General features: G+C 37.9%; 1 protein-coding gene across 1 annotated transcript; it reads right to left on the minus strand.

The window, feature by feature from the left end:
* Positions 1-449: 449 nt before the first annotated feature.
* Positions 450-8,979, minus strand: NPFFR2 (neuropeptide FF receptor 2). The gene is made up of 3 exons (XM_020885347.2): positions 8,655-8,979; positions 5,888-5,987; positions 450-2,696 (listed from the first exon to the last, which is right to left on the minus strand). The coding sequence occupies exons 1-3, from the start codon at positions 8,977-8,979 to the stop codon at positions 1,862-1,864; spliced, it is 1,260 nt and encodes a 419-aa protein (XP_020741006.1). The 3' UTR covers positions 450-1,861.
* Between the last annotated feature and the right edge of the window lie 547 nt (positions 8,980-9,526).

The raw sequence follows: 9,526 nt of genomic DNA on the forward strand, positions 1-9,526 counted from the left end.
CCAACTCTTGCAACCCCACGAACTGTAGCCTGTCAGGCTCCTCTGTCCATGGCATTCTCCAGCCAAGAATACTGGAGTGGGTTGCCATTTCCTTCTCCAGGGGATCTTCCTGACCCAGAGATCAAAGCCAGGTCTCCTGCATTGCAGGCAGATTCTTTACCAACTGAGCTACAAGGGAAGCCCCCCAAAGTGCTTAGTAATTGATAAAAGAACCACAAAACTACAATGGGAAAATGGCCAATGAATGGGAAGAGGAATAAATACAAATTAATAAGAAACATGGAACAATATAATCAAACCCACAAGTTTAAATGATTTTTCATCATTAAAGTAGCACAATTGTAGAAATTTAATATGTATTAATGATATTGTAAGGTAGACAATGGCAAAATAATCATTCCTGAATAATCACTCTTGGCAAAGACGTACATACAGGATGCTGATCTACATAGTGTTTTCACTGTTTTATTTTTCCCTTGAAGAGGAATTACATGCAATTTTTGCACCATTCTGTTTTTCATGAAAACTCCACTAGTAACAGGTGTTGTTTTGATAATAACTGTTTCTATATTTCATAATGTAATTTTTATTATTTTATAATCAGAAAAGTGGTTATTGAGGAAGTCCCAAATAAGTTCTTCATAACACATAGATGACATGATATAGAAGAAATAATGAAATTCAAAAAAGGTTTTGGAAATATGTAACACATACAGATTTAAATATCACATAGCATAAACCCAATAGAAACAATTATTTTCTCAAAGGCCTATAGTGTTGGAAGGCTTTTACCTTGAACCATATTACAGCCTGAGAAAACGTGATAGGTCCAAGCCCAGAGATTTATTTGTATTTGCAAAACTATTTGTTAGTTTATAATTCCCAATTTTCTAGGGACTATCCCACCCCAGAATAAAAACCAGCATTTATGACTATTGTCAGTATATAATCCTAACCAGGCAGAATCCAGGGGTTCACCATTCTCTTAGTAGCAGTATTAATTTGCTAATCCAGTAGGACTTCCAGATTTAAATGTTCTGCCCAGTAAGAAATCTGGAATAATCAGTTCAAACTTTCTGGGAGTCTTACAATGACTGTTGAACATCTCTGATCAAGCCTTTCAAAAGAGAGCTGCTTTCCTCTGACAATTGCTTCTTTATTACAAGATTGACTTTTTATGTCAGAGATTCTAGTAGAAAGGAGGTCAACTTGGGATCCTGAATCATCTCTACAAGAAACATGGGTTCAGTTAGGGCTTAAATTCATTTACGAAAGTAGTAAAACTCAACAAAAACTCATTTGGAGCAATAGTTACCAACTTTGTACTTTTTAAAAAGAAAAAAGTCAACCTTTAAATACAAAGAAACACAGTGTCCCTTTATTTGCTATTGTGGTTCTTATTTCTAAGAAAGCTGAGTACATTTTAAAAGCACACACAGATAAATAGTTCTGTAGTCTAAAATTTCCAATTCAAAAGCAAAAGGAGAATTTGCAAAACGTGCTCTCATGCAAAGAACTGCCCATTTATCCCCATTTGATGAAGATGTGTGTATGTGTGTTGCATATACATATACACATAAAACACTTGCTTGATTCATACATAAATAGCAAAGTTGGAAAAAATCAGGCTTTGAAAACTGGTCCTAGAAAATAGATTTATCCATGCCAATTTGTGTATAAGTTTCTGTATATATTTTAAATACAATAAGATTGATTATGAACAGGAGGTTCATTTTGTTTACTTTTTTTCCAGAGAGGGTTTCTAACATTCATAGAAAGAACTGAAGTACGAAGCCATAGAAATCAACAATATTTCAATATATATCACATAGCAGAGTTAAAATCATCACACCAGCTCTTTTTACATCTCATTGCTACTGGTGATTTCTCCTAATTCTTCCATCATTAATTCCTGTAAGGGCTTTTCAGCACTTATCCTACAAAGCACAATTTCCTCATGTGGGTTTTTAACTGTTGATTCCTGCGCTGACAGATGAGATGTGTTGATGACCATAGTGTTTTTAGCTCTCAGAGTGTAGGCTTCCTTGGACTTTGCTCTTTTTTGGCAAAGCTGGAGATGAAAAGCATCTTGGAAGCCACGACGAAAATTTTCATTGAAGAAACCATAAATGATGGGGTTGATGCTGCTGTTGCAGAAGGCCAGCCAATGTGCAAAAGGGTAGATGTAGATGTTGATGACCTGCAGTTCATTTGGAGACAGATCAACATAATCCGAGAGCATCATCAGGGTCCACAGAGGCAACCAGGAGAGAATGAAAAGCAGGGCCACGGTCAGGAGCATCTTAATGACCTTCTGCTTCTTCTTGGATACCACATGCCACTGCTCCTGGTTCTGTTTGCCTGTGTGGGGCACCTTCCTCTTGAACAGTGAAATTCCAATCCTTCCATACATGATGACGATGAGGGACAGGGGAGCCAGGTAGATATTGGCAAACAACACTGTGGTATAGATCCTCCTCATTTCCTGACTTGGCCAGTCTTCCCGGCACCAGTAGACTGGGCTGGTTTTCTCCTGGGAGTTGAATCTCACGCGGTAATTTTTTTCTTCCTGCACGTGTAACATGACTGCAGACGGGGACATAATGGCAATGGCCAGGACCCAGACAATCATAATGATGACAAACGCCGTCTTGATAGTGAGCTTTGGTTTAAAAGGGTAGATAACACACCGAAACCTGTAATTAAAGGCAAATATCAGTGAAGGACTGCCTCATAACTTCTGGCTGAGTCAGTAATTCAATTTAAGTAATTACAGTCTTCCATCCACGTTCTCCCTAAAAACGTAGAAAGTTAGAATGAGGAGAGAGGCATTCTCTGTAATTAATATATGAGATTAATTTCAACTCAAAATATGAATAAGTGGAGTATATCAGACACCATTAATAGTAAAAGTACTCAGGCTTCCCTGGTGGTCCAGTGATTAGGAATCCATCTTGCAATGCAAGGGACACTGGTTTGATTTCTGGTCCGGGAGGATCCCACATGCCGCAAAGTGGCTGAGCTGGTGCATCACAATGACTGAGCCAGCGCTCCAGAGCCTGTGAACCACAACTACAGAACCCACGTGCCGCAGCTAATAAAACCTGCGCACCTAGATCCTGGGCTCTGCAACAAGAGAAGCTACTGCAACGAGAAGCCTGTGAACCACGATGAAGAGTCGCCCCACTCACTGCAATTAGAGTAAAGCCTATGCACAGCAATGAAGACCCAGCACAGCCAAAAAGTAAATTAAATAAATAAATACAATAAACCTTTACAAAAAAAAGCCTGGATGTGTGTTTATGTATTTACAACTGATTCACTTTGCTGTGTAGCAGAAATTAACACAACATTGTAAATCAACTCTACTCCAATAACATTTTTAAAGATATAATAAAAATGTTAGTGTTAACCAGCCCATATTGAACATTTAATATTCTGTTCTAGGGTCCTTTCCATTGGTTTGCATGGATTGTATATTTAAGCCTTTTATGGGGAAAAGGCTTAGAAAAGGTAAAAATTTTTGCCCATAATCACACATGATTGTTGCACATGTGGTTTGGTGCCAGAGCCCATATTCTTATACCCTCGTTCATGCCCTTCTGTGGTCCCCTACACATGATCTGTGTGCTTGGACATGCAATCTGCTTTGGCCAGTTAGTTGAACATTAGCAAGCATGGTATAAGTGGAAGCATGAGTGATTTCAGCTATAAGACATAGCGTAGGAGAACTACACAGAAGCACCCAGCCAATCTACAGAGCTGTGGGAAGGACTAAAACACTGCTGTTTTGAGCCACCAAGTGTTTTGGTGGCTGTAAGGGTCTGAGAGTTTCCAATTATGAGTTCTGTTTATACACCTTCCTGGTGTTCTATATCTTCTAAGGAGCCTGAAAATTCAACATCAATATGAAGAGTAACCCTGGTTCATTTTACTGCTATTAATTTTTGTCCATGTGATTCTTAATGTTATTATTGATATTTATTATGTTCGTTATAAGATAACCATGTGCTCAGTCATTCAGTCGTGTCTGACTCTTTGTGACCCCATGAACTATAGCCTACCAGGCTCCTCTTTCCATGGAATTTTCCAGGCAAGAATACTGGAGTGTGTTGCCATTTCCTTCTCCAGTATAAGATAACCATACAGTTATGCAACTGTATAACATATTTTTCAGGGTATTATCATCTATTGAATTTTCTTGGATTTTTGTGATGACTCTATAAAACTAAAATGTTATGAAACTTACTGTTCTCCAGATCTGCAGGTAAGGAAACAGTTTTTAAGTGGCTTAGAAGCAACCCAAACTAATTTATCAAATATGTTTATATAATGAATAGTTAGCTTCAGCTTTGACTGCTCTTTTATCTTTCTTTACAACTCCTTCAAGCATATGTAAGGTTTTGTTGTTTTTGTTGTTGCTCAGTTGCTAAGTCATGTCCAGCTCTTTGCGACCCCATGGACTGCACCACGCCAGGCTCCTCTGTCCTCCACTATCTCCCAGAGTTTGCTCAAATTCATCTCCATTGAGTCAGTGAAGCTCTCTAACCATCTAATTCTCTGTCGCCCCCTTCTCCTCCTGCCCTCAATCATTTCCAGTATCAGAGTGTTTTCCAATGAATCGGTTCTTCACATCAGGTGGCCAAAGTATTGAAGTTTCAGCTTCAGCATCAGTCCTTCCAATGAATATTCAGGGTTGATTTCCTTTAGGATTGACTGGCTTGATCTCTTCGCAGTCCAAGGAACTCTCAAGAATCTTCTCCAGCAGCACGGTTCGAAAGCATCAATTCTTCGACTCTCAGGCTTCTTCATGGTCCAACTCTAACATCCCTAGAGGACTACTGGAAAAACTGTAGCTTGGACTATATGGATTTTGTCCGCAAATTGATGTCTCTGCTTGTTAATACACTGTATAGGTTTGTCATGGGGCTTCCCTCGTAGCTTCCAAAAAGCAAATATCTTTTCATTTCGTGGCTGTGGTCACCATCCACAGTGATCTTGGAGTCCAAGAAAATAAAATCTGCCACTGTTTCCACTTTGTCCCCATCTGTTTGCCATGAAGTGATAGGTCTTCTGTCTTAACCTCCAAGTTTTCATCTAGTCTTCTAATCAGTGAATTCTCCCATTTTCTCACCCTTAAATTATGGATAACTTCATAGGTGCTATTCTAGGTATTTTTGCTCTTTTTGTAAACCAATTATGGAAACTTCAAGTATTATTTTTTCATTTATTCATTCATCAAATAATATATTATACCTTGTTATAGCAGGCTAAACTGAGACCTGCATCATCTCTAATTATTTAATTTTAAAATATGAAACTTTATTGGTTTTATTTTATTACTGAACTCTTAGTGTGTGTGTGTGTGTGTGTGTGTGTGTGTGTGTGGTTGATCAGATGGTGCAGTGGTAAAGAATGCTCCTGCCAATGCAGGAGACATGGGTTTGATCCCTGGCTCAGGAAGATTCCTTGGAGTAGGAAATGGCAACCCACTCCAGTATTCTTGCCTATAAAATTCCATGGACAGAGGAATCTGGCAGGCAACAGTCTATGTGGCCACAAAGAGTTGGAAATGACTGAGTGATTGAGCATGCACATGCGGTGCACTCTCTCTCTATATATATATATAAAGGGATACATATTGTGGATATAATTTATGTATATATAATACATAAACATATATACACACACATATATATACATATGCATTGTATATATATTATGTATATGTATATCATACACATTATATATATATAAAGGAATATATTATGAATCCAATTTTAAGCAGATATGCCCAAATGTAATAGATTACACATTTTTCGCTGGTTAGGTAGATTAGTTGCAGACATGCTCAACATTGTGGATTCAGAGTTTGGTGTTGACCTACCTATCCACTGCTATTGCAACTAAAGTAAAGACGGAAGCTGCAACGGATATTCCCTGGACCAAGCCACTGATCTTGCACATTGTACTTCCAAAAGGCCATCCTGAAAGGGAAATGGAACAGTTAGTCTTTGGAGAGATCATACATGTATATTTTAATTTCACTGAAATTTTGAAGAGAAAGACATGAAATTAGATGCATGTAACTGTTCCCTAAAAGATCTAGGGAACAATCAATGTTTCCCATTATTTTCATTAATATATTCAGAGCTTTGTTTTTCAGTAGATTAATAATGTCAAAGCTTATACAGTGGTTTGTAACATTCTATATGCTCTAATAAATATTTTGCATCTATTAACATATCTAATCCCCACAACAGGCTTTTGGAGCTTTATTATTCAGCTCATTTACATCTTTTTGATGTGTTTTTATATGTTTGAAGGTATTGGCCAGAAACTTAACTCTCCTGGAAGAAAATCTGAGAATACATTATTGATAGCTATACTCAAAACATTAAACAAACCAAAATATGATGTTATTATTAAATCCAGGAAACCAAAAAACATTTTATAAGAGAAAAGGTTGCTATCATAGTACTCTGCATGGTTCAGCAGGGGTAAGATACATATAATAATAGGAATGCATACCCTAAATATTGATTTAACAAAAAACAATGATATGCTCATATTGAGAGAATGAGGGAGGTAAAAAATGAATGGATATTTGTGGCTCTGTATAAATGTTTCTGTTGGCATTTATACCGAATTTCAACCAGTTATGTTGTTTTTCCAATTTCACATTCAGACAGTTTCTATGGGTTTATATTCTTTGGTCCTAGTGCTGTCAGTTCAGTGGAGTTTGGTGTGGGAACTATCTCTTGGGGTAGAAGAGGATAATGAGAACTAAATTGCATCATCTGCAGTTGGATAATATATTAGAATAAAAACATGTTATTCAGAAATATGATAGTAATTACCAAAAATAAAGTAAAAAATGCTGAATGTGGTTGCCTCCTGGGAATAGGAATCAGGGGTAGGGAAGGGTACTGCATATGAAAAAACTTAACTAGTAATCTAATTATAGATATTTATGGAGGACATATTGAGATCATCTCTTTAGTTTATTGAGACAACAATTTTTATCAACTCTTTTTGTCTAGCACATATTAAAAATGTACATCATTAATAAATATTGCTTTTAAATGACAAGCATCATGGAAGCACAGAATTTATGTAGTATATTATGATAGAATAGCCACTCTAAACATTCCCTGACTCCCACTTCAGAGAAAGGAAAGAAACAGAAATAAATTCTTAAGAGAAATCACCTATTTTTCAGTAAACCTATGTTGAATGCCATAATGGAAAAGAACTGCGATATGACTTTTGTTATTGTTGTTTAGTTGCTCAATTGTGTCTGACTAAACAGCAGTTAACAACAAACCACACCATAGTTCTTTCCCTTTTATGGCACTCAACATCAGCTTTCTTTCCCGGCAAGATTACTGGAGTGGGCTGCTACTTTCTCCTTCAGGGAATCTTTCTGACCCAGGGATTGAACCCACATCTCTGCATCTCCCGCACTGCAGGCAAATTCTTTACTCCCAGCCACCACAGTAGCCTCATGATATGGCTTGTTTGATCTAAATTCTTTTTATATTTTCTTATACAGATTTGGAATATGAGTATCTTGAGTGCTATTCATTAGTTAATACAACAAATATTTATTAATCAGGTACTATGTACCAAAACTCTACCGGGAGATGTAGATACACCGTTCCTATAATTCTGGGGTGTATAATGTGAAGTTTTGTGCTTGGTCGCTCAGTTGTGTCCAACTCTTTGAGACCCCATGGACTGCAGCCCGCCAGGCTCTTCTGTCCACGGGGATTTTCCAGACAAGAAAACTAGAGTGGGTTGCCATGTCCTCCTCCAGGGGAATCTTCCCAACCCAGGGATTGATTACAGGTGGATTCTTTACCAGCTGAGCCACCAGGGAAGGCCATAATGTTGTGTTAAGAAGTGGTAATATGGACCCAGAAGTCCTCTAGGGTAGCACCTGAACCATTGTTTATGTTGCATATGTAAATTATTACTCTATCAATGAAACTACCACTTTGTGACTTATCATTGGTCCTGCTGCTTGCCTTCCATCAAAAACTGTTGGAAATCTCCCAACCATCAGGGAAGCCCAGCTAACCACAAGAGGGTCTAAATATCTATTTACGTTACATTGAAGACATTATATTAATGGAAACCACACTTTGAGCTCTACAATCCATAATAGTCTCAATAACATTCCTACCATACAATATGTGCTAGAATTGCCAAGGAAATTCAAAGTCTTCAGTAAGAAGTGTCATCATTCATGGATGACCTTCAGTGAACTCTATAAAAATAACAGCCTCCACACCTCATCTCTGTCACTTGCTTTACTTTTCCCCATAATTCTTTTTATCTCTGACTGTTTATATAGCTTTTTGTTTGTTGTTTTTTATCCTCCTTTATAATGTAGGCCTCAAAAGGACAGCTACTTGGAGAAGTTCTTGGAACTCCATAAATATTTGAAATAAATGGATGACTGTACCATGGCTGCAGGGATATGGGACAAATATTTTTTTTACATTATCTTTGTGCTATACACAAATCAACATAAGTGAAGTCACTCAGTCGTGTCCAACTGTTTGTGACCCCATAGACTGTACCCCCCACCCCAGGCTCCTCCATCCATGGGATTTTCCAGACAAGAATACTGGAGTGGATCAACATACCTGCTATAATATTGTCCAGCAGTGTGATAGGCATACAGAATATACCAACTAGTAGATCACTTATGGCCAGGTTCAAGATGAAGAGATTAGTGACTGTGTGCATATGTTTGTTCCTCATTACAATGAAGCAAACCACTGTATTTCCCACCATGCATAGGAAGAAGATCAAAAAGTAGGAAATAATGAAAATCGCTGCCACTTGAGGCTGGTGAAGATAGTAGTTCACATAGGTGATATTGATATCTGAGTACAGATCATGTGTTGTGTCATTACTCCAAATGTAATGCCAATTTTCTGTAGAGTTTGAATCCCATTCCTCACTCATGATGGACCTGAACAAAGAAGAGGCAAAAAAGAAAAACATGATTAAAAATCAAGAGAATATAAGCTTAAAAGAGCTTTAGAGAGATGCTTTTAAAATTCCATGGAATTTTGATGGACTTTCTATAAGGACCCATGGGCTTCTCTGACGGCTCAGTGGCAAAGAATCCACCTACCAATATAAGATGCAGGAGATGTGGGTTTGATCCTTGAGTCAGGAAAATCTCCTGGGGAAGGAAATGGCAACCCACTCTAGTATTCTAGCCTGGTGGGCTGCAGTCCATGGGGTTGCAAGGAATCAGACACAACTGAGCAAATACACACACACACACACACACACACACACACACACAATGACCCATAAGTTTTGCTTAAAAGGGCTTCCTTGGTGGCTCAGATGGTAAAGAATCTGTCTGCAATGCAGGAGACCCAAGTTTGATCTCTGGGTTAGGAAGATCCCCTGCAGAAAGGGAATGGTTACCCACACCAGTAATATAAATGAGTTATAAATCAGACATTCAAATTATTAGGATTCTAATTAAGAGCATTTG

The sequence above is a fragment of the Odocoileus virginianus genome, chromosome 29 (genome assembly GCF_023699985.2).
Source record: "Odocoileus virginianus isolate 20LAN1187 ecotype Illinois chromosome 29, Ovbor_1.2, whole genome shotgun sequence".
NCBI lineage: Eukaryota > Metazoa > Chordata > Mammalia > Artiodactyla > Cervidae > Odocoileus > Odocoileus virginianus.

Excerpts from the sequence above, each read along its gene's own strand:
- NPFFR2 (XM_020885347.2), bottom strand. The coding sequence starts at position 8,979 with ATGAGTGAGGAATGGGATTCAAACTCTACAGAAAATTGGCATTACATT. Across the intron at positions 5,988-8,654 it reads GCTGGACAATATTATAGCAG|GATGGCCTTTTGGAAGTACA; the intron begins GTATGTTGATCC and ends TTTCCCTTTCAG. Across the intron at positions 2,697-5,887 it reads GTTGCAATAGCAGTGGATAG|GTTTCGGTGTGTTATCTACC; the intron begins GTAGGTCAACAC and ends CTTTAATTACAG.